General features: G+C 45.6%; 1 protein-coding gene across 4 annotated transcripts in view; it reads right to left on the reverse strand.

The window, feature by feature from the left end:
• The window catches only part of PHACTR3 (phosphatase and actin regulator 3), a 204,172-nt gene that overhangs the window by 8,450 nt on the left and 169,524 nt on the right, over positions 1–26,198 (reverse strand). For all 4 annotated transcript variants that reach the window (XM_083744399.1, XM_083744397.1, XM_083744398.1 and 1 more), the window contains 2 exons: positions 7,931–7,986; positions 369–430 (listed from right to left, as the gene is read on the reverse strand). In XM_083744399.1, coding sequence (XP_083600525.1) covers positions 369–430; positions 7,931–7,986 — 118 coding nt within the window. The remainder of the gene's footprint in view (positions 1–368; positions 431–7,930; positions 7,987–26,198) is intronic.

The following is a 26,198-nucleotide window of genomic DNA, read 5'->3' on the forward strand; positions in this document are numbered from 1 at the left end:
GCTCAATTGGCGCAAATGACAGTTCCAGATTTCTTCTTATTGATGTAAGAGGACTGGGAAAACCTCTCCACTTAGGCTTTCTAGGCATGGGACAGGTGCAAGTGCAGACAAGCCCTGAAATGAGGGTTAGTCATGACCAACCTGTCCTGCGATTACGATTCCATCAGAAGCTACCTGGGGATTAGGACTCTGTTTGCAGGTGTGCCCTCACCCTTATGCAGGCTTCAGTTGCTCAGACAACAGCCTGGGTCCCTGTTGCCATTTGTTATTCTCCCGTTTGGCTACAGTAGGACCTTGTCACCAACCACGTGCGAAACATAGGACCAAGACAGGGAATATTCGAGGGAAGGAGGGGGGACACACCTTACCTTTCTCGTCAGCCTCTGCTTGATCTCTCTCCTTTCTTCTTGTTCCGTTTGGTCATTCCTTTCTGCAGGAAAGATGAAGAGAGAGATGACTTTCCTCATCAAGACCAGCTGCGCTGCTGCTCTTCCTCCGTCCCTCTTTGCCCCTCTCTCTCTCTCTCAGCTCACCACACAGTCCACCTTGCCTGATGCCCTGCCAAAAGCATCCCACTCCTTCGCGGCAGGGTTACCCAGATGCCAGTGCCAAGCCCTTTCCCTGGCAGCCACTGAAAGCGGGCTTCGGCAAACACGAAGCAGCCAATCCCGTCCCCCGGTTAGCACAACGAGGAGTGTTTTCGGAGGGGGAAATCGATGGACTTTTTAGAAGTCTAAATGATCGCTTTGCAATGCCACATCTCTGTCTGAGTCATCCGTGCTGCCCTTATGAGCTGGAACATTGTATAGCAGCCCTGCTTCAGGGAACACACGTTCCTTGTACTCTAAACTCTGCCAGGCTCCCATAATTTTGTTGATTAATTTATAACAATAGCCAGCAATCAACTCCCACGCATTCCTTTGCCTTCTAATATTCTGCTTGTGCCAATCTTATTATAGATCCTTTAATATTCCATGCGGAGGGAGGGGCAGCCGGTTGGCTGGCTGGCTGGCTAGCCTGATCTCTTTTCTTAAATTATTATTTTATTTTCCCAGAGTGATGCTCTCTTCTACCCCTCCGCCTGTTTCGCTCGTGCACACCGTAAACAATTAGTATTCAAGCTGCGATAACTCCTACACGCTGGTGCTAAAAATAGGAACGGCTGCTGTAGCATTGTGTGGAATATATCCTCAGCCTTGGGATATGACTTAATGGATCTCTCTCTCTCTCTCCCTCTCTCTCTCTCCATCCTCCGATTCTATTTCAAGGGCTGTCTGTTGCTAAATTAAGACGTGCGCCCGTGACCTGTAAGGAACAGGGAACCTACGGGAAAGGTCTCTAACTGTTTTTTTTCCCAGAAAAGGGGAGAAAAGAAGAAGGTAAAGGGAGATTACTGAATTGTGGGGAATCCTGATTTGCACATGATAACCTCAACCTGCTGGGGAAGGGGGCATTCTCTGCATTAAATCAGAGGAATGATTTTGCATCCTTCAATAAGCATTGAAGATGCTGCTTGCTGGGGGGGGTGCGCAGCGCGAGGAAGGTATTTTTAGACTCCAGTTCTCTATTTATGCCATTGACTGAACACTTTGAAAAGAAGCAACCACATGGAGCTATTTATGGAAGGATAGTAGCTGCAAGCACACACGTTGTAACCAGAGAGTCAAAAATCTTTGCAGTCACATGAAAAAGCAGCTTAGGCTAGATCTTAAAGACCGAATTGTGAGAATCTCAAGCAGGGTTGTTGATTTCTGCTTAGGTGGCTGCAGTGGTAGGTTTGTGTGTAACACAATACGGGCGGGTGGGGAAGGGGGCAATGTTACAAAATGATTGCAAGATACCTTTAGGGCATCGTTAGCACACCCGTTCCTAATACAATTAATTTAGCCAGATCTGTTGTTACCTGTCAAAAATATATATAAATCAGAAAATGCACAGAAAGCTTTCCAAGAGAAAGAATCTGTGCTCCATTTTGGATGTGGAAAGTGATAGGGAAGGAGAGGGTTAGGAAATCACACCCCTGCCTGCTAATCCTATGTGCACAGAGGCTGACTGGTTGCCCCGAGGGAAATACACTCTGCACATGCTCAAAGGGACGTGCCGTTTCAATGTCCAAGCAAGTGAAAAGAAGCCCTGGGAGGCACCCCTGGCTCAAGTTAAGCACTGGAAATGATGCAAAGTGGCATGATGCTTCAGATGAGGGGTTGGCCCTGTCTTTCACATCCGCTTTACTGGGGTCTCCATGGGGTACAAAGTCGCATACAGCTTTGGTGGCGTCTGAGTGATAAAATCAAGTGTCTTGGCCAGATCAAGCAGATTCCCACCCAAGGAAGGGTGGCAACGGTGTGGGAACATGCAGATTTTCGTCTCAGACATTGGTTGAGTGGCAATGGATCCAGCCACAGAGAAGCAGAAATTCCAGCAGAGCATGATATTCTTAATCTCGGGGTCGTGGGTTCTAGCCCCCAGTTGGGCAAAGAGATTTCTGCACTGAAGGAGGTTGGATTTGATGAAGAAGAGAAGAAGAAGAGTTTTGGATTTGATATCCCGCCTTTCACTCCCCTTCAGGAGTCTCAAAGCGGCTAACATTTTCCTTTCCCTTCCTCCCCCACAACAAACACTCTGTGAGGTGAGTGGGGCTGAGAGACTTCAAAGAAGTGTGACCAGCCCAAGGTGACCCAGCAGCTGCATGTGGAGGAGCGGAGACGCGAACCCGGTTCCCCAGATTACGAGACTACCACTCTTAACCACTACACCACACTGGCTCTTAACCACTGGCTCTTAACTCACCACTCTTAACCACACACCATGATGACTCCCATGGTTTGTTCCAACTCTACAATTCTATGATTCTATGAATCAGGGCTTTTCCCCCAGCTAGAAGTCACCTGAGCTCAGTCCCAGCACCTCTCAGGTGTGCTCCACTCCCATTCTAAGAGAACAAGGAAGGCATTCGTGGTGAGTTCCGGCACCTCTTTTTCTAGAAAAATAGCACTGCTGTGAATCCATATTTCGTCTGGACCGGCTAATTGAATGTAAACTCCCTCAAAGTGCATCTGTTCTTGCCCAACAACAAGCAGTTGTTTGCCAGCTGGTCTTTGCTAGGAAGAGGAATGTTACTGGGTGGTGCATTAGGACAGGTATTTATATTATCGTAATGTTAGACTACAATGGAGTGGAAGCGAATGGGCTCTGTAACAGCAGCCTGGCAGTCGGCTTTGACTGCCCTTTGATCCATTAATTATTAAGTGTCTGGCTTGAGGCCCGTCCGTCTTAATGAGACAAACTCCTCCAGCCATGCAGTGCCAAACACAAGAGTGTAATTTACACCCTTTCCCTTGACAAGGTTTCTAAATTAGCCGTGACACCGAAACAATCGCCAGGGTAAGCCTGGATCGAGTCATGTTACATTCAGATGGAAGAAGAAACCACTTGAATAGGAACGTCACTCGCAGAAAGGAACCGGAGAACTCTTTGTGAATGTTTGGACCTATGTTTGGGTTAGAAGAAACTATCACTGCAGATGTCATTCCGACAGTTGTGGCCTATCCTCTGCTGACTGGCCACAACAGCAGTCATCCATCAAGCCAATGGAGGGCTGATTCTTCTGGTGGTGCTGAGATGGGTTTTGTGGAGACCTCAAAGAGGGAATTGGGGAGGACTTGACTTCAGTGGTAGAGCACAAAGTTTGCAGGCAGAAGATCCCAAGTCCATTCCAGTAGGAAGAGATGGGAAAGACCCAGTCACAGACAGCTGCTGTAGTCAGGGGAGATAACCCTGGGTGAGATGGCAAACATGTGGCACTTTTGCATGTCCCTATTCTTATTTCTTAGCCTATACTAGAAACGGGGTTTTTTAGTGTTGCAGCTCCAGCTCTCTAGAATCAATGACAAGCCCAAATCAGACAGGCACCTAGCGTGATAATGTTTAGGTGCCTGCTGAAGACATTGTTGCTTGAGAAGAATTTCCCAGTCAATTGTGGAAGGTCAGTTTTATATCTGATGAAATTGTTTCATTGTTTTTAGAGTTTAGAGCTTGTGTTTCAGTGTTTTATTCTGTTTTTACGTCCCATGAAGTGAAATATGCACCACTGCATGGATCGTCAATGATAAATGGGAACGTTTCTCCATTGAAAGAAGTCACAGCAAATAGTAGATAATCCCCCCATACCCTCCAAAAGAAGAATCTTTTGTATCCTAGTTTAGGCTCAATGAAAGGGATAAAAGCTACGATGTCTCTCACTAAGTACACTACTGGTATTATTCTGAAACATTCACTCAACAACTCTGTGCTGGGACCTGGACAGAACAACAAAAAAATCTTTCTGTGTGCGTGTGACCAGTGAGTGCACCATTCAAAATAGCAGTCCAGAGCTTTAATACATTAGTCCGGAGCTTCAGGCTCTACCAATTGTGCTATCCCAGCTTGGCAATAGTAACAAGTTATCCCAGCTTGGTAGTGTAGTAAGACTTGGGAATCGCTGTGAGCAGCAATAAAGTCAGTCTGGATATGTGCTAGTGACTCCATGTAAACAATCCTAAACTACTCATGTGAAGAAAGGTAGCAGTAAGAAAAAGATCTGTTGCCACTGTTGAACAAAAAATGGGACCTAGTGGGGAAACTTCTTTTTAAGTGCAGAATTGTTATGTCAGGAGCAGTAAACATGGTGGACTTCAGAAGTTTTAGACTGCAACTCCCATCAGTTCTAGCCAGTGTAACCAATGGTCAGGGATGATGGGAGTTGTAGTTCAAAACCTATTGGGAATCTCTCCTGCATGGCAATGCCTGGTTTATAGCATATGACAATAGGAGCAAATTGTCCCATGTCTTTCAAGCAACCTAGAGGGGGAAGAATCTAAATGTGCTCATTAGTAGCTTGCAAGGCAAAACACTTGCACACAACAATCACTTGTAAACCAAGAGAAGACTCTCTGATCCTCAAAAAACACACCCAGGTATTTTTATTGCATGGTTGCGCAGGATGGAGTCTCCTGGAACATTTTGAGGCTTTCTGTGAAGGTTGTTGGGGGCAGGTGTCCCCCCCCCCTTCTCCAGTGGCAGAAGCGAAGCCTTTCCTGGTCTCTCCAGTTACAGCCACCACTTCCCAGTGGAGATTTGCATGAGTGCTGCAGGCAATCTTGTACCCTCTGCACTCATGGAAAATATCGCAGCAGCTGTAAGCAAAAGTGTCCCACGTCCCTGGAGAGGTTCAGGTTGCTCCACGTGACAAATGGTAAATATCTGAACCAGTCCAAAATAAAGGCAGAGAGAGCATCTGATAACTACACCTTGCACAGCTCTCGCAAGAAGACTACCAGTGCGAGTGCTCGAAAGAGCCTTGAAGGCTTCTATGGTTTGCATTTGGTGCATCAAAGGAGCATCACGCCCAGCTCCATTATTGCTGATTTGTTTGCACAAGAAAACACTCCGGTCCTGCTCTCTCAAAAATCAACAGCTCCCCACTGCAACTTGTGTGGGACACAGCTAACTTGGAATAGGAGAATCAGAAGTGACCGTCTAACAAGCCTTAAGCATTTGTCCATCTAGCTGAGTACTGTCAGCTCAACAGACAGCAGGTCTCCAAAGACTCAGGTGTTTGTTTTCCCCATCACTTGCCCCTTTGGACTGAGTTTGAAGCTAGGACCTTTTGCATGCAAAGCAGGTGTCCTACTACTGAGCTGCAGTCACTCCCCTGAAATGAGAATATAATCAGATGCTGCTGATCAAATCAGAAGAGAGGCATCTCCTGACCCCACTATCTGATACCTTCTTAGAACTTGCTCCTTTAACAGCTTCCCTCTCGCCTGATTTGCAGCTGTCAGCCAGGTCACCCATTTGCCCACCTGCCTGGTGGTCCATCTTCCTGGTTGATGGGAACAGGAACTTTGATTTTTAAAGGGAAAAGGAATTCAATTTAGCCGCCAGATTTCCCTTGGGAGGAAATCCAGAGGAAGTCCAGGAGGATGGGCTTGCTTTATCTGCAAAGGACATCCCATTAATGTTCCTCTTCCATTCTGCTTATCTTTCTTTTGGTTCGAATCGCATCCTCCACCTCTCACCCTGCGCTCATCTCAATATATCAAGAGAGAGAAGGAAATGTGAAAACTAGTCACCCTGATCCCTGCAAGGGCAGCCTGTGTGCAGAAGCAGACTGCAATGCACAAATTGCTTTGCAGAATGCAATCTCTGTGTGTGCACACCTGCACACACACAAAGTGAGCAATGCACTGGAGAGAGCATTTTGCTTCAATCCCTGGGGCTCCTTGCCAGAGCAGACCTTTGCCCACGTTTCCCACTGGATAAGTTGTCATAGTCAACTCTGCTGGTGTCTACCTATCATTTTGGGTGTGAATCTAGGCTGCCTTCTCCACTTTTCTCCTAGCAACTAGCGCCATTTGTACAACCATATGTGCAGGAGAGAAGGCCCATGCGCAAAGTTGTGTGCACACAGTGAATTGCTGTGCGCGAGGATCTGTGGATCAGTGTAGCTTACAGACCAGAGACAGACTTAAGTGGATGTACCCAGAGATTTTGACCATAACATCACTTTGGAGCATTTTGGTGCGTCCAAAGCACTCCATGCACAGTTCTTCCAACAAACCTTCAAGTTAGGCCACTGTTGTGATCCTCATCTTGCAGATGGGAGAATGTGGGTGGAAGTATGTGGCAGAGGCAGGATTCCAACCAGCCTCTGCATGAAACCAGTGGCAGGCTTCAGACAAGTCATGAGTGGCCAGATCCTATGCAAATATAGTCAAAAGTCCAACTGACCGAATAGGATTTGCTCCCAAGCACATCTGTGCAGGAGTGCAGCCTAATCCTCTCTGTCTTAAATCTGTAAATTATTTTCAACCTCTCTCATTGTTTCTTGAGCTCAGGAAGATAAGGAAATGATGCCAGCCTTGACCTTAGGGGTAGGGTGACGCATGAATCTCTAAATGCCTTAAATTTGCTTATTTGCAACCCTATTTCCTATAGTGAACATTTTCTACAGTGATAACCAAAACTGCTGTTTGGTTCAGACTCTTCAGTGAAATTATCAGTGAAATTTCACCAACATGGTACAGATTCTTTAAAATAATTTTTTAAAAAAAAATATCTTCTGACCGATTTTGCCAAGCAGGGCTCCCTGAATTGGCCCCTGGTTTTGTTTCAGGTGAAATTCAGTGGCAATGTTGCAGAACGTACACAATTATGATACACTAATTTGCTTTTTGTGGTTTTAATTCATAGTTTGCGCTGACATAGAAAGGTCAGGGTGTTCTGCAACCAATTCGCTTGCCAGAAAACTCATTCGTCCGCATGAATGCCCCTTACTTTTCCTTTTAGAAGTGATGAGTTGCAGTTTGGGGTATACTTGGTTTTTCTTTGTTAAAACACACCGGTAAAAACCCCCACTAAATCCAGGACATGATTACACAGAGTAGGAGGAGGAGAAATTCAATTTTCCTAACAAATCTCAAACAGGACACTACAAATTGTTTTTGAAATCAGGCAATATGGCTGCAAATGTCTGCAACAGATCCTGTGGCTTCCCTTGGGCAAATGATTTATCTCTCAGCCTCAGTTTCCCACTAGTAAAATGGGAACAACTGCGGCGTACTTCACAGGGGTGTTGTGAGAGCAAGCAATATGAAGATCCCAAAACACTTCTGGAATTATTATATCTATCTTCTACTACTGATTTATGGCTGTGTTCACACAACCCATGCATTATTTAACAGTGATCCTCATCTACATTCCAAATGAGTAGATCTACATTTGAAGAGCAAATATCCTACTGGTCCAGCAGCCTTCTAGAGATCCAAGCCAGGCAAGGGGACAGGCCATTGCCTACCCACCCTGTCTCAATAGGAAACAATTATTTTCCCCCTGTGTTAAGAACAGAAACAACATTTTACCATTTAGAGAAAAGGAATCAATTACTTACGTTTCAAAATATTTCTTCTTTCTAGTTCCTCAACAGCAGGTCTTTGGCTCAGTCGCCTGCGGAAGAAAACCAAGATCACGTTTTGCACCATTGTCTGTTTGTTGTTGTTGTTTTGCCAAAGTCCACTTTGTCCCGAGACCCAGAGAGTTGGCTTGTGGGCTGTCAGATCATGAGATGTAATCAAAGGCATGAGATCGGCTGCCCTTGGAGACTTTCCCCTCTTCCATCCCAAAGGCCAGCTTCTGCTTCCCGAGAGAGAAAAGTTATCTTGCTAGCAGACGCCCCTTTTCTCTAAGGTTTGTCCCACTAACACATATTCTTCTTTGCTCGTTCTCAGTGGAAACACTCAGCGAATGCCACAACTCTCACAGAGATGCTCTCAGAAGCAACCGAATCCTGAAAGCACTTCTGCTGGAAATTGCTGAAAGATTCTCCGAAAGCCAGAAGAACTCCCTTTTCGCTTTTGCTTAGCACCAGCAACGATGCATCCTGACAGCATTTAGTGTTGGTAGAAAACAGCGAGACTTGTGAGTGCAGGTGGTTCCCTGATCAGAGCTGTGACAGGCAGCCTGCAAGCGGACTGCATATAATAGTGCGCTCTCTCTCTCTCTGTCTCTCTCTCTTTAAGGCATCACGACGAAGCAGCCACTCAAAGCCGGGTGCCTCTCCCCCCTCCCTTTTACAAGAGCTGTCTCGGGATTGACTCTGCGAGATCAGATGATCCCAGCTACAACCATCTCGGATCCTGCATCCCAAATGAGACTTCCCTCTCCGAGATGCATGCTTGCTAATATCTGCCTTGGAAATCTCTCGCAGAGTAATTGACCGCCCCCACATTCAGGCAAGCATTTATAGATTGGCTGGCTTTCGAATCGCAAGCCTGTGGGTGTCGCCAACATGGAAATAAAATAAATAAATAAATATACGAAGTCCAGAAAAGGGAAAGCAGAGAGTGAGAACATGTGCACAGATTTCATGAAAAGATAAAAAAAAAATTATCCCATCTGTTTCCTTTGCAAAAAGATATTTGATATTTTGATATTTTCCTCTCTCCCCCTCATGCCTTTTTTTTTCTTCCTGTCAAAAATAAATTTGCAAGCAGCACTGGGTGAAGGTAAAAGGTACCCCTGACTGCAAGCAGCACTATCACTGATTAAGTGAATAAATAAAGGGAAATGGTATCAGGAGGCATTTAGGGATGGGGTGAAATTCACTTGAGTTTGCATTGAAAGGCTAACCTCACCCAGTTCATACTTTCCAAAACAACACAAGAACGAAAACTCAGCCATCCTTTGAAATCGGCACGTCCCTGAATTTTGTAATGCAGTTCTCCAGGCTAGTAATATGTACGTACATTTAAAGGAGAGGGGGGTGGATACTGGGTAAAGTGCATATATTAGTGAAAATGACATGCAGATTTGAGGGGGCATGTGGAGAACTCAGTTTCGGATTGGAAACATGACCAACTGAGAGAAATCAAAATGGACAGTCCGCCCATCCCTCGTGGCCTCACAGAAGTAACTTTATCAATGCCTCAGATTATCCGGGGTTAATGTTTAGCTGGAGAAAAGGAGTAGAAAGAGGAACAGAAAGCAATATTGTGATACTAGTCACCGGCACAGTTTATGTATTTCAGTAATTTTCATATACTCGGGGCAAAACTGCACAAAATGCTAAATATGTACAGTGGTACCTCTGGTTCCAAACTGGATCCGTTCCGGAGCCCCGTTCGCAACATGAGCAGAACACAACCTGCGCCTGCGTATCTGCAGGTCACGATTCGCCACTTCTGCGTATGCGCATGAAGGCATTTTGCGCGTCTGCGCATGCGCGAGTGGCGAAACCCAGAAGTAGACCTTTCCGGTACTTCCTGGTCGCCGCGGGACACAGCCTGAAAATGCTCAGCCTGAAGCAAACACAGCACGAGGTATGACTGTACAGTGCAATTGTGTCTTGATTGGGGGTTGTTCCAGGAACAGCGCGTAAAAACAAGTATACTCCAACCATTCCTACGTGAGCATCCTTACCTTTCTGGACTTATAGCCCTTGCCCCTTCCCCTCCCAAGGGAAGACAGAGAGCTTTAGGGTTATCGCCTTGCTGGCTGGGCTCTGGGTTGCTCTTGCGAGATCTTGCAGGGCTGTCCCAAGTTCCTGCAAGATCTCGTGAGAGCAACCCAGAGTCCAGCCGGCAAGGCAGGCAGCTTAAAAGCTCTTTCTATGCCAGGAAAACCCTGCACAAACAAGGGTTTTTAAGCCCTCCACCTTCCATGTGTTTAAATTGTGCGCTTTCTACCAGCCAGTAAGGTTGACATCACACCTGTTAAATGTGCCTAAGTTGTTGTCTTACTGTACAATTGTTTAATATGCATGCTGAGTGTTCTTTAAATATCAGCTGTAGGGGGCTATACATAGCTGTAAGGGGTCCTATGTATTTCCATTTATGAATTGCTTCCTATAAAATCTCTCAAAGCAATTTAACCCCTGACCACATATTTCATGCCACTCGCTCACATGCCTTTAACATTACACGCAGCTTGACCTTTGATCAACCCTCTAAGGCACACCAGTGTTATTACCCCACTTGGCAGATTGGGGTCTGGGACAAAGACCTTGTGGCTATGTCAGTCTGCAGTGGAGTTAAGAGAGCTATATACTATTACACTGTTCAGGACAGAGTGAAGTTTTTCTTCCGATGTACTGCGGCTCTAGTCAAATCCCCAAATTCCTTTTGGATTTGAATGGGGTTATTGTGGTGCTCTTGCTAGGGTGAGTCCACTCTTGCCCCTGTCTGACCTGGCTGCCTTGTTTCATTTCAGCGGAGGAAGACGGTAGTTCTGCACACACAAAGGGAAAAAATGAATAGGGAACCCTAATTGCACAGGAGTGAGCATGGATGAATTCTGAATTGGAGATATGTGTATTTCTAGATGCATTTGCTTCAGAGTATATGAGAGTCAAGCCAGAGCACAGAGTGGCTGATTCATCTTCAGATAAGATGGCTCACTCGGTAGAGCACAATATTCCTAATCTCAGGGTCAAGGGTTCAAGACCCACATTGGGGAAAAGATTCCTGCATTGCAGGGGGTTGGACTAGATGACACTAGTGGTCTCTTCCAATTCTATGATTCTGTGCCTGTATATACATATGGATTCATCTGTATACACTTGAACCTCATACATACAGGCATGTTTATCCCTGCAACATCCAGCAGTGACTAGAGACGGGGTGGGTGGGAGTCAGGGTTTCTCTTCACCTTCATCAATTTCATATGTTTTCATTCATAAATGTGTGGGGGTTTTTTTAAAAAAAGGATTCCATATGCACAGGAGTGACCACTTGCTATAACGACTGTCCTTAGCTTATCCTGTGTCCTGATTGGGGCTAACAATGAGGGGAGTCCACACGTCACCTTCAACAAGTGTGCAAGCTGTGTACACAAATAGTTGGGATATACACTCATACACAAGTAACATTTGATGAGTGTATACTCTGTGTACAAGGGCACACAAGAGCGGAGCTGTACAAATCTACATGTAATACTCTTTCACACAAATGCTTGCACATGTGTAAAGGTAAAGGGACCCCTGACCATTAGGTCCAGTCGTGGCCGACTCTGGGGTTGCGGTGCTCATCTCGCTTTACTGGCCGAGGGAGCCGGCGTACAGATTCCAGGTCATGTGGCCAGCATGACTAAAGCCGCTTCTGGCGAAACAGAGCAGCACACAGAAACGCCGTTTACCTTCCCGCCAGAGTGGTACCTATTTATCTACTTGCACTTTGACGTGCTTACGAACTGCTAGGTTGGCAGGAGCAGGAACCGAGCAACGGGAGCTCACTCCATCGCGGGGATCCGAACCGCCGACCTTCTGATCGGCAAGTCCTAGGCTCTGTGGTTTAATCCACAGCGCCACCCGCATCCCTTGCACATGTGTAGAGACAGCTTATTACCTGTATTCAGTGTAATATGTGAACAAGCATAGAGTCTTGACAACATTACTTCTACCCCTGTTCCTTATCAAAAGCTGCCTCTGTCAAAAGCAAGGAAATGAAGACAAAAAGCTTGCTGGTGCACAAAAATACAATTTATCAGACCCTATGTATTTCAGTTAAGATCTTTGTCAGCACCACTGACTCAAATACATTTTCCAGTGCTCTGTGTCTTACCGTGATCCACTAGAGCAGCAATTCTCAGTCTCTCCCACCCATGGACCACCTGAAAGCCTTGTCAAACCGCTTAATAATAAACATAATTTTGTCTCTACAAATCAAAGCCGACAACGCATATTGTAATAACACCTTTTGTTCACCATTGGTGCCATCGTCAAAATCGTCAAAAGGACCCTGCTCACCCACTGGATAAATCCAAACTGGATTAAAACCATTTCACACACTGTTATCAGGAACAAAATATTAACCAAGTGCAAGGCCAGGGATAGATATTCTTAACTCCTGCAAACTTTCCAAAGACCATCTGAGTGGAGATCAAGATTGTCGTCTGAAAACCTCCAATGCAAGAGATTTCCACTCGTTTTGTTCCTTCCCTGGATGGAACCTTCCTTTCTTTTTTCTTTTACATGTGCAAGACATGAGGTTGTGTTTGTGTGTGTGTCAGCCTAAGGATGAGGACGTCAACATAGGACAGTGATTTCTGGTGGCAGCCCTCTGTTTGTTCTTGTAATGTTTACTTACATCCCAAGGAGTTGGGGTTTCAGTTCATATTGTTCCAGCAAACCCCCTTCCTTTCCACTCCAAGGATCTTTCAGAATTCAATTCCCAGAGCTTTGTTGCAGAGATTAACATGCTTTGCACAATCTCCGAAAGCAAACAGTGACATACACTCTGAGCTTATCTCTAAATCAAAGGGCCACGCGACCTGCTGTTCACATCCCCCCTCCCTTGGCCCATATTAAACCATCGCTCCCAGTCTGCATAGGTGCTCCTGGAAGCTTTACATTAGATTACAAAGGATATGTAAAGAGGACTGGGCGGGGGGGGGGGGGACTCTGGCAAGGAGGGGGATTAAATGCCCATTTAAGAATATGACAGAGATAAAAGCAGTACTCGAAGCGCTTATGAATATTTAGGCTCTGCATGTTTACATGTAGCCTGTAGTAAACCTCAGGATTTCTCATCTTGAAATCCAGCCAGTCCTGATTGTTTCTGCACACACAAGGTCTACACAACATATGTGCAAAGCATATGACAAAATGCCCTACAGAAGATGTGTATCTCCCTTATCTCTCCCCCTTCTTTTCTAGAACCCTCAAAAACGACGTGAAACACTAAAGAGGCAAAATAGGCTGTTTCCCTCCATTTGAAAATGCAAAGAATTAAACCCTCCCCCTTTCTCCTATCCTGCCAACAAATCCCCTTTGGCACAGAGGTTCCCAAGGCTGGGATTTGACATTTATAAACATGTCTGTGCATGCTAATTCCAAAATCACAATTACACAAATGGCCATGGCAGAAGGCACATGCAAAAGGCCAGTTAATTGTCTCTAAACCGTGGTCACTACATCATAGGGATACACCCCTTTCTTGGAGTAAAAAATATGGGATCAAGGCTAGTACAGTGGTACCTCAGGTTACATACGCTTCAGGTTACACACTCCACTAACCCAGAAATAGTGCTTCAGGTTAAGAACTTTGCTTCAGGATGAGAATAGAAATCGTGCTCCGGCTGCGCGGCAGCAGCAGGAGGCCCCATTAGCTAAAGTGGTACTTCAGGTTAAGAACAGTTTCAGGTTAAGTACGGACCTCCAGAACGAATTAAGTACTTAACCCAAGGTACCACTGTCTATATGGGCGTTTGGGGAAGCTTCACAGCTCTGTGGGAGACGGCATGCTTTGCAAGCAGAAAAACCCAGGTTCTGTCCTTGGCAGGACTGTGAAACTTTGAAAGCTTTGAAACTTTGCTCCCCGTCAGAAAAGACAACAGCAAGCTAGAGGAACCGATGGTCTGACTTTCTATACCTATTGTCAGGCAGAATGAGGCAGCCGCCTCAGGCAGCTGGATGCAGGTGCCATGAAACCACACAGCAGGTGCAGATGGAAGCAGCCTACCTGGGAACCTTTCTAAGTAACATAGATTATGAGCGTCTTGTTTTAAGTGTAGGCACCAGGCTGGTAGGTGGTTGAGGAAGACGCTGGTCCAAATTAGCTCAGGGCTCCTTGCTAGCATTCTCCATTAAAGTTGAGTAAACATGGTGAGACTCCCAGCCCACTCCCCTTAGACCAGGCTTCCTCAAACTCAGCCCTCCAGATGTTTTGAGACTACAATTCCCATCATCCCTGACCACTGGTCCTGCTAGCTAGGGATCATGGGAGTTGTAGGCCAAAAACATCTGGAGCGCCGAGTTTGAGGAAGCCTGCTTTAGACCTTCACCCGTGAGGAGAAAATAAATGAAGGTAGGCAGCCTAGGTGAGGTGCGGTCATTACAGGTTGGGCCAACTCTGTCCTGCTCTCCCGCTGCCTCTATCCTCCTTGCACTTCGCCACTGACGTTGAAATGGCATCATCGGTGAGTTGGGCAGTGGTGGCAGAAGTCGAGAAAGGCAGTTGCTGAGGAGCTGCTCTGGTCTGCCATGATTTTGATTCTTACTTGGGCTACACACTGATGCTACCTTCTGATGGTGCTGCAATGGCCCAATGGCTCTCAGAAGGCTATCCTCAGGCTGTAGTTCGCAGCGCCATCTGTCTGTGGCCAAGCAAACTGCAGTGTGATGACAGCCTTAGGTAAATATTTAATAGGGGGTAGAAATGCAAACTTAAGAAATAATTTTCCTAGGAGTTTATGATTTAAAATAGGGTCGCATGTAACCAGTGCTATTTTTCTAGAAAAAGGGGTGCCAGAACTCACCATGAATGCCTCCCTTATTCTCTTATAATGGCAATGGCGCCCACCTGAGAGGTGCCAGAACTCAGAAGCCCTGCATGTAACAGCATGCTGTGACTTTGTATTTTTTTAACAAGCCCACTTCAATCATGACCCTTTATTCAGAGGCATAACTGCCACTGCACCTCTCAAATAAAATGTGCTGCTGGAGGAACAATCCTGCCACTTTGGAAGAGCAGGTGTAAACTGTGTGTTCCTGTGTAGATTATCAATTGCTGGCCGCTTTAACAGTGGCCCCCAGTGAGCAGCAAAAGGGGGGCAGCCATTTTGAAATTCCCAAAATTCAAAAAGCACATCAGAGGCAAAGATGGCAACCTCTCTGATTCACTTCCCCTCAGAATAATTTCACCTCTTCCCTGAAGTATTGCTGAAACAAAACAGCAAATTTCGAGAAAAATGGCCCTTGTCATTCAGTTGGGGTTCCTGAGCCCCAACAGCTGTTCAGGACATGCTTGGTAAATAGAATTCCGAATGCTCCGTAGCATAATAGAAAACTCCTTTGTTTTGTTGCCTGAATTATGACTTTTACGATTGCACACCTTGACAGTATACCTATATGCTGTTAAAGTTGTTAATTTTTTTCCCCTGTTCTGAGAGAATGAACTCTCCAGGCTCAGTAAACAAGGCACTGTCCCTGAACCACTTAGCAGTCATTGTGGAACATGTTGTACTCACTTGCTTCTGATTCCTTTTTTTTTTTTTTTTTGAGACATAAAAAAAGAGGAAAAAGAGGGGGGGGGGAGCAGAGACGGAAAAATGTAAGAGAAACTATTCTCATTGTCCCTGAGCTTAGTAAGCTTGTGTCCTTTGAGATCAGTGTGCTCCCCTGGAAGAAAGGGTCACAAATAGCCTGCAAAAGGTGAAGCTGTTGCTGTTGTTTTTAAAAAGACCAAGGCTGAGGTTGGAGGGTTTTAACTGGGGGTTGCAACTATGCAAGTACTCACTTTCCATCGGGTGAGCTTGGATGATTCAGCTGAGATTCCTGCCCTGGGGGATTGGAGGCGATGGCCCTTGGGGTCCCTTCCAACTCAGGCGTTTTAAGGACATTACATTAGACTTATGTTATGATTTTATTGATGGTTTTTATTATTTTGAACACCTTGTTATTTAACTGAAGCATTGTTGACTGAAGGTTGTTCTGAAAACTGCTTTGAGACCATTTATGGTGAAAAGTGGCCTACAAACATTAGAAATACCACAACAGCAACAGACAAACTGTAACAAAAAAAATTTATATATGTATATATAATCTGAACATCTGTATGGAGTACCATGCTTTTATGCATGCATTTGCCTTAAATAACACAACTGTATTGACTTTGGAACTAACTAACCCTCTGTCAGGTAAAGGGACCCCTGACCGTTAAGTCCAGTTGCAGACGACTCTGGGGTTGCGGCCTTTACTGGCCAAGGGAGCCAGCGTTTGTCTGCAGACAGCTTACAGGTCATGACTAAGCCACTTCTGGCAAACCAGAGCAGTGCACAGAAACGCCGTTTACCTTCCCACCGGAGCGGTACCTATTTATCTACTTGCACTTTGACGTGCTTTCGAACTGCTAGGTTAGCAGGAACAGGGACTGAGCAACGGGAGCTCACCCCGTCGCGGGGATTCGAACCGCCGACCTTCCAATCTGCAAGCCCTAGGCTCTGTGGTTTAGATCACAGCGCCACCTATGTCCTGTAACCCTCTGTTAGTTGTGGGCAAAGATCGCAGTCCAGAAAGTTTCTTGGTGGTTGGGTGGAGCGACCCCAAAGGAACTTTTGCATATCTGTGTACAATAGGAATGCAACCCACGTGTCGGAAAACGTGACTGGTTCCAACAGTGAGTAAGATTCTTGCCACACTCTAACCACCCAGCCGCTCACAGTGATCTGGCCACCCTGAGTTACATGGTGCTGCCAGCCTTTCGGAACCCCACAAACATGGCATAGCTGCCTGGTGTGCTGCCACGAGGGAAGCTCAGCTTGTTGAATGCACAAATCCCAAACAGAGGACCTCTTCCCCAGAGAGAAGCTGCTAATTACCACACTTTTGCCCTTTTGGGTGACCTCCAACAGCACACACACAACAAAGGCATGCTACACCTGTCAGTCAAAAGGTCGATAACTCCTGCAGAGAGGAGAGAGAGAAATAATTCCCTTGATCGTTAAGGGAAATTAGCAAACCTCAGGAGGAGTTCTGGAGCCAGTTGAACAGACCTGGGCTCTTGCAGATGTGAGAGAGCCAGTGGCACGCAGTCAGTGGACTAGGGGAACTCCCTGGCACCTCCTTCCCAAAGCCCGGGAAGCTTCTGCCCAGCTTAGGGAGGGAGGTGTGATGCTCTGATGGGTGCAAGAGCCCTCCCACCACCTTCCCAAAGCCCGTCCAGCTTTGGGAAGGAGGCAAGAGGGCTCCAGCAACCTGTCAGACCCCTGCCACCTCCTTCCCAAAGCCTAGGAAGCTTCTGTCTGGCTTAGCAAGGTGCAGAGTTCATGTTCACAAGGTCGGGACCTTGCAACGTCACACATGTGATGCCCCCCCCCATCGCACTCTGGCCCTAACTATTTTCACCGCACACCCCTGGAGGGAATGATCAAGCCCTCTTACTCCAGGATTTTGATGGTTAATCCTGGGAGCCCTCCACTGGAACAGAGAAGTGGACACAAGATGTGTCAGAACTGGAAGGAAACAGTGTGAATGTTTTTTTCTCACCTCTTCTCACTTCCCGAATGTCCTCTGAAGGCTCTGAGTTAATAAGTACAGTACATATATTCCTGCTGCGTTCTTCAGCCTTTTGCATACTCACTGGGAAAGTTGAGCCTTTGAAATCAATGAGACATAAAGGCCAGCTTATGAGCAGCGATTGATGAAACGTGGAGGGGACTTGGAGTTGCTCCACGTGGCGGCTGTTACATGGCGTGATGGCCATGTGTTGTGGCTCACCACATGGTTAGCCTGGAGAGGGGGGAGTGGGGTTTCAACCACAGTTCAGTGTGGTGATGTAGAGAGCTGCTCCAGTCAAGTGCTGATCCTGGATAGTTTGCCACATGAAAAGGCCGGCCAAATGGAAAGATAGGAAAGAGGGCTGCCACCAAATTTCGTTGGGCGCGAAATGTCGAAGCTATAGCTCAGTGGCAGAGCACATGATCTGAATGCAGAAGGTTTCAGTCCCTTGCATTTCCAAACAGAGTTGAGGAAAGCCCCTTTCTGAAAACCTATGAAGTTATTACTTAGCTACATGGACCAAAGATCTGGTTCAACGTACTCTGTCCCTAAATCTGGATGTTCCTGTTTAGGAGAATTTCAAGCAAAAGGAGTGCTGATTGGGATCTGGACCAAACTGTGGCAAAAGTTGGCTTGTTTCAACTTTCAAGCCAAAGTAGTTGCTTGGGAGGGACAGATATATTTTCCCCAAACACCCTATAGTTTATGAATCTTCACTTCTATTCACTGTAACTGTTGCACCTGTTACTGCATCAGCACCAGGTATTTATTTACTTACAATTATGAGGTCTTCTTCCTGGGAACATGGGTAACTGTGTAGCGAATAAGATGTCAGGACACTGCACAGCCCATCAATCAATCAATCAATCAATCAATCAGTCAATCATAGCATTGTCACTGAAGGCTAGCTGAGAGGGAAGCCAACGTTTTCTGGGTTCCCTGTCAGGATGCTAAGCAGTCAGATGGATTTGGCTATGTGATAATGTCAATTTAGAGACAAGGCAGCATTTCCTGGAAAAAACAAAGGATGTTCAATAAAGCTAAGAATACTTTCCTAGAGTTTCTGTACAAAATGCTGACCTAACTCCCACATGAATATGTTTGCATGAAAGAAGGCAAGGATACTATTTATTATTCATATTGCATTTACCATGCAGTTCTTGTGTTTGTGTCCTGTCTTTCCTCTGTGGAGGTCAAAGGGATATGCACAAGGTAATCTCCTATTAGCACAACAACTCTTTGAGCTTAAGAAATCCCACCTTTGGGACCTCAAAGACGACTAACACTGTTAGTACAAAAGGGACAAAATGTACATTTTAAGAACACATTCTCCGCAACACCACACAATGATGTGATAGCAACACCAGCATGAAGAGAGCAATGGCAAAGGCAGAAGACAATAATGTATTGCTGAGCAGCTATCAAAATTTGAAAACATAAAAAGAGCTTGCTGGATCAGGCCCATCTAGTCCAGCATCCTGTTACCTTCAAGTTTTCTTGGGTAGGGAAGATGGTAAGGAAAACATCACCTGATATTTATCCACGGTGGCAAAATGTCCAAGGATATTACAGACGCTGAAACTTGACTCCCCCAAAACTAAACACCTCCCTAGTTAAATCAGATTTGTTATAATGTCATCTTCTTTTTTCTTAGGAACAAGCAATGCTTTGAAGATGGTTGCGCAATGAGTGCCTCGCAGTCAAGTTGACTTTGTTGAGACCCAAAAGTCGGTGATAGCTCTACCTTTCTTGGCAAAAGAAATGAGCCCTGAATTTGCTTTGAACTATGGAGATCATAATTTGTGAGTGGGTTTGCTAATCTCAGTAATTTGAGCAGCACAAATGACTACAGGGCCATTTAGGGGAATCATTACAACAAGAGTGCCCCATCAAGGTTGTCTATTTACTCCTCTTGGAAAATGGTTCTCATAATCAAACACCCCAGCAGTGACATAATCATGGTGGGTGTAGAACAACAGCAAGCTACGAATCTCATGTTGCTGCTTTTCTGCCGAGGACACGAGTACGTCTCTCCACAAGTCTTGGGGCTGCTTGAGCTGCATGCAATTCAACAGGCTAGGGTTGCCTTTTAGCTCAGTTGGCTATGTCTTGCCCAGATTCTAACTAGATTCTTATGCAAGAAAGAGTCCGGAGGACCAGACAGAGGGGACTACAGAGCTCCATTCAGTTCCTGGGCTTGGGTTTCCCCACCTCTGTTGCAAATGTGGAGACCTGGTTTCAGATGCTGAGCAGTTCCAAAGAAATCTGACTCTAAACACATAGATTTAATTGGCCTAAATAGGAGGTCCATCAATCTGACCTTAAGTAGAAGCTGCTTGCAACAAATGGTAGCTTTTCGTCTTCTGCTCTGTGTTGCCACAAGTGGAGGAGAGCTGCCTTTCAAGTGGGATTAAAGGGGAACACTTCTTACACACCCACTCCACTCCGCCCCATTTTAACCTCAAAACAAAAGGATAGCCTGGCCATCATCAAGGGATGGCATGGGTAGAAGAAACCGGAAGAGTAAATTGTGCCAGAAGGCCATTGGTGCTGCGTTTCACGTGAACCAAAGGCTCTTCATCAGAAGGAAAAGGCCCCAGCATCTGAAATCGCCATCTCTGTTACTGGGATATCATGCACAATACACCAGGGAAGTTATTTTCATGCTTTCTATCAGTAGCTGCCTGTTGTCTTTGTCCATGGAGGTTTCTTGGCAGGGATACTGGAGTGGCTTACTGGTTCCTGCTCCAGGTGGATCACGTTTGGTCAAAACTCTCCACTATGACCTGTCCCTCTTTGGTGGACCTGCACGGCATAGCTCATAGCTTCTCTGATTTATTCAAGCCCCTTCGCCACGGCAAGGCAGTGATCCGTGAAGGAGTTGATGAATCCCAAGCCGGAATTAAGATTGTCAGAAGAAATATCAACAACCTCAGATATGAAGATGACACAACCTTGATGGCAGAAAGTGAGGAGGAATTAAAGAACCTTTTAATGCGGGTGAAAGAGGAGAGTGCAAAATATGGTCTGAAGCTGAACATAAAAAAAATGAAGATCATGGCTACTGGGCCCATCACCTCCTGGCAAATAGAAGGAGAAAAAATGGGGGCAGTGAAAGATTTTACTTTCTTGGGCTCCATGATCACTGCAGATGGTGACAGAAGTCACAAAATTAAAAGATGCCTGCTTTTTGGGAGAAAAGCAATGACAAACCTAGACAGCATCTCAAACAGCAGAGATATCACCTTGCCAACAAAGGTCCGTATAGTTAAAGCTATGGTTTTCCCAGTAGTGATGTATGGAGGTGAGAGCTAGACCATAAAGAAGGCTGATCGCCAAAGAATTGATGCTTTTGAATTATGGTGCTGGAGGAGACTCTTGAGAGTCCCGTGGACTGCAAGAAGATCAAACCTCTCCATTCTTAAGGAAATCTGCCCTGAGTGATGAATGATCTTTCCCTATACCGTTCCAGGAGCTAGGGTGTAGCAGAGTCTTGAATAACAAACTATATGCAGAGAACAAAACATTGTTATGTGCAAATTGGTTTGAGTGTTCATGGATTTTCCCAGATAGCTTGAGGGGGCTTGGGATTGCAAAAGGGGTGTGGCCAGGGAGGGCCTAACTCTGCTCCATGAATTTAGAAGGTGTTGGTGGCTTCTTTGTGGAAGGGATCGAGTACAGATAAATGGACCAGGTGGGTGCAACTTGCTTGCAGACTTTAAAAGGCAGCTGGATATGGAACCTGAAATGGAACCTGGGCTTCAAAATGGAATCTGCCAGAATAATAGGGCCAGTGGGGAAAAGAGTGGCAGATATCCAAGACAGGCTAACAATGCCCTTTGAAAACTGTAGCTTTCATATATACTGAACTACAAATGGAATCCTAATGGGGCTGCAGCCTAATTGTCTTGGAGGAATCCTTGTTGGTCATCACAATTGGTCATCTTTTTGCAAACAAAAAGAAAACTCACACCAAAAACCTGGGACGGTATTTGTTGTTGTTTAGTCGTGGCCAACTAAACATTGACCAGAGCACGCCAGCCGCCCCTGTCTTCCACTGCCTCCTACAGTTTGGTGAAACTCATGTTAGTAGTTTTGAGAACACTGTCCAACCATCTTGTCCTCTGTCGTCCCCTTCTCCTTGTGCCCTCCATCTTTCCCAACATCAGGATCTTTTCCAGGGAGTCTTCTCTTCTCATGAGGTGGCCAAAGTATTGGAGCCTCAGCTTCAGGATCTGTCCTTGCAGTGAGCACTCAGGGCTGATTTCCTTCAGAATGGATAGGTTTGATCTTCTTGCAGTCCATGGGACTCTCAAGAGTCTCCTCCAGCACCATAATTCAAAAGCACCAATTCTTCAGCGATCAGCCTTCTTTATGGTCCAGCTCTCACTTCTGTACATCACTACTAGGAAAATCATAACTTTAACTATATAGACCTTTGCTGGTAAGGTGATGTATTTGCTTTTTAAGATGCTGTCTAGGTTTGTCATTGCTTTACTCCCAAAAAGCAGGCGTCTTTTAATTTCGTGACTGCTGTCACCATCTGCAGTGATCACGGAGCCCAAGAAAGTAAAATCTCTCACTGCCTCCATTTCTCCCCCTTCTATTTGCCAGGAGGACAGTATTTAGGGGCTTGTAAATGATGGCACATAATAACGTTTCCAGGAGAAGAAATTGAATTATTCATCTGTATTGGAAAGTGATCACATATGTGTGTGTTTATATATATTCATTTAGAGTGGCCGTAAATTCCTCTTACAGCTAGCAGCTCATAATGAGAAAAGTGCTCCGAATGTACACTTTGAGACTTCCTCCTCTTCTGCTTCTTTGCTTCTATTTGTTGCTCAGATCAGAGCTCTGTGCTTTACAGCCACAGGAGAGGGAGATTGATCAAGTCTTCCAAAACACTCTCCCTGGGGAGCTTCTGAAAACCTCGGCACTTTTCAGAATCAGCCCTGATTTCAGAATCTAAGCAGGAGGTGGTTCCTAGAAAAGGGGGGTGGGATCCACCTGCGTCCTGGACATGAAACAAAGCAGTTGTTACTGAAGCAAGCTTTCTATAGGGGATCTTCTGTACGGGGATCTTCTGTAGGGGATCTTACATCCCTCCACCCCACAGATGCTCAGTGACAGCAAGAACTAACATCGCCATCACCAAAAAGAGGACCCTGGTTTGCATAAAAGCTGCACATGCTAATACATATGTACTGATGCAAATGAAGAAATAATTACAATAATTTTATGTGGAAACGCAATGCATCTTGCCGTATTTCCAGTTGCCTAATGTCAATGGGAAACCTTAAGGCTTGTTTTCCCTTTCTTTTGGCTCTTTGGCTTGAATCTAATAAAGTCACTGCAAGGAAAATATATTTCTCTTCCCCCCCCCCCACCCCATGTGCATCCCACAACTTGCTAAATCTGCTCCAAAAGACAGATTCAGGGTGGTGGTGGGGTACACATGGGAAGGAGATGGATAAGTCCATTGTAGGAGCAGAAGCTATTCCACTTTTGTGATTATTTCATTGCAACCTTTTAAGCCAGATGTTGACCAGACAGCCGTCTAAACAGAAAATTTCTTCAAGTATGGAAAGTGCCACGTGGAGCCCAGACATCTTGGATGCAAGAGGTTAGCCAGTCCTTTGAAGCCACATGCTGGCTTTTGCAATCTACAGTCGTAAGAGTGAAATCAGAATGTGTGTGTGTGTGGGGGGTCCCTTCATCTTAAGATACTAAACATAGTGTACAGCCCAATAATGGCCCTGCTTAGCTGGCGATTCCAACCCCTACGTTGATAGACTTGGAAAGTTGAGAGGACATGCTGTTGCTCAGGAGGAAATTCCACAGCAACTCCAAAAACAATGAAATTTACACTTAAAGCCTTAATTTCATTGACATCTTTCCAGGGCTCCCCCCCTCCCCATCTTGTATTCCATTTCCATTAGATTGATTCCACAAATTCTTACCCCAAATTTTAAAACCTTATTATAATTACAATTAGCCCATTTATTCAAAATTAATTTATCTTAATTAACCATTTCTCTTTAAAAAAATTTATACTTCCCTAAAATCGACCCCAGTTCCCTTCCACGAATTCCCCTATTTTTATCCCACAAAGTAAAACAAGAAAAAATAAAAAGATATAATTTTACAGCCAAATCTCCCTCCCCCCTTTCCCGGTTTCGATCCCCAAAATCCATCCATCTGTCTACTGCCAGCCTGGAGATCCCACGTCCATATCTAGATCTCTCTCAATTCGACTTTGCCGTCTTTTAGGTAATTTTTAATTTCAAAAGGTCCAATCTTGGAGAAACTCTCAGAAAAGATCATTCTTCTTCCATCCAGACCTCTATATTTAAGAGTATAACTCAGATTCTGTTTCTTGATCCTTTTAAAGTCTGGATGTCCCAAATGTTCCAACTTCAAGTTTAGTCCAGTTCTTATTCCTCAGGTTTCTTTTCCTGTTCCGCTGCAAAAACCTTCTAATTCAAAAACTTCTGGTTCCTCTACAGAGGCTTTATTTGTTCAGGAACATAAACTTACGTCAAGTCCCTTCCTTTCTTCAATAGATAAATCCATTGTCTCCTTTAGTGTAGAAACCTCTGTAGACAAAATAATACTTCGTTTTTGCAGCTTTCCCAGGAGATAGCAGATCTGTTCAATTCCATTAGTGTTTTTCCACTTACTGCCACTCTTGCAATGTCCCAAAACTCCCTCTAGAGGGAATATGGTAACTTAGTTGCTTTCCAGATCAGACCCAAAAGTCAAATAACTTGTTGCCCTTGTTTTCAATAATTTGTATCCAAATTGTAACGAACCTAACCAGCAAAGTCATCGTAACAAAGTTCTCTTTTATTCTCCTACTTTGACAGCTACTTTGACAGCTGTCAAAATTTCTATGAGAGACTGTAGTCTCTCATAACAGATCACTCCCGGTTCCCGGGGGGTTACATTTTAGTTCTCACAAACCACTCTTCTCCTCCAGCACAATTACTTGTAATTTCCCTTCGTGAAATTAACTTTTTCCGAATAAGCAAATTCTTCTCTCGATCTTAGTTATCAAATCCTTGTGTTAAAACATCTACAACGGGGGGGGGGGGCGGACTTCCTTTTTGCACCTCCCCCGCTCGGTCCGAATTTGTAAAACAAATTTTTCCTTTTAAGTCCGATAAATTTACTCACGGGTTGTTCTTTTTAATCCAAATTTTCAAAAGAAGAAGTCGGTGCTCTCCGTCGAATGGCATGCGGCTTCGCTAGGCAGGGGAAGCAGTGGACTCACAGCACCACACCCCCCCCGTCACCCGTTCCGCAGCCTTTAAAAAGGCTCCTTCGCGGGTCGGGGGGCGCAAACAGTGCCCGCCGAGTCACCAAGTCCATGGGCATCACCGCCCATTGTTTTTGAGGGTCCCCGCGTCGTCGCCGCGGCGGGACCCAACCCCTGCCCAGCAGGCTCCCTCCGGAACTCGGAGGGAGTCCGCCATTCGGCGATGGCGCCAACCCGGAAGTCAATGAAATCTCTGCTTTGTGCCTTGTATTTTTATCTAGGAAATAAGCCTGTTAAAGCACAATTTGGTGTTTCTTTTGTTGCCTACCTGAATCCAAAAATAACCCCTTGCCTTTTTGCATGATGAGCTGTGCACCTGAGACATGGGGACCACCCAAAAACCTCAACGACTGAGAGGGATTTCAGGTGGTCCTTAAGGAATCCTAGACCCAAGTTGTGAAGGGCCAGGTGAAGTAATGCCTAAGAAAAAATGGGAGTAGTTAAAGAAAGCTTAGTAAGAGGCTGAGCTCAGTTTTGAACCCTGGGTTTAAAGTCCATGGATGTTTCTGCTATAACAGCATTGGCCAATTCTGACTTAGGCTGTATATACACAAGTGTGTTAATGTGACTCACACAGATCCAATTTCCTCATTTGCATCCACAGATATTCTCAATATTTCCTATGTGTTTGATGGGATGTGACACGGGTGGCGCTGTGGGTAAAACCTCAGCGCCTAGGACTTGCCGATCGCATGGTCGGCGATTCGAATCCGCGAGGCAGGGTGCGCTCCCGTTGTTCGGTCCCAGTGCCTGCCAACCTAGCAGTTCGAAAGCACCCCTGGGTGCAAGTAGATAAATAGGGACCGCTTACCAGCGGGAAGGTTAACGGCGTTCCGTGTGCTGCGCTGGCTCGCCAGATGCAGCTTGTCACACTGCCCACGTGACCCGGAAGTGTCTCCGGACAGCGCTGGCTCCCGGCCTATAGAGTGAGATGAGCGCACAACCTTAGAGTCTGTCAAGACTGGCCCATATGGGCAGGGGTACCTTTACCTTTATATGCATTGTGTTATTGTGCTCTTTCCTTGGTTCGTACTTGCTTGCAAGTCCTAAGTTCCAGAAACCTGAAGCCCATTGTGGGCAGCTCTTTGTTTACCTGTGCACTTATTTATTACTTATTTATTTTTGATAGGCAAGTTTTCCAATATGCTAAAGGTAAAGGACCCCAGACAGTTAAGTCCAGTCGCAGACGACTCTGGGGTTGCGGTGCTCATCTCGCTTTACAGGCCGAGGGAGCCGGTGTTTGTCTGCAAACAGTTTCTCCGGGTCATGTGTCCAGCATGACTAAGCCGCTTCTGGCGCAACAGAACACCGAAACCAGACCAGCGCACGAAAATGCCATTTACCTTC

The sequence above is a fragment of the Podarcis gaigeae genome, assembly GCF_964106915.1.
Source record: "Podarcis gaigeae genome assembly, chromosome: 6".
NCBI lineage: Eukaryota > Metazoa > Chordata > Lepidosauria > Squamata > Lacertidae > Podarcis > Podarcis gaigeae.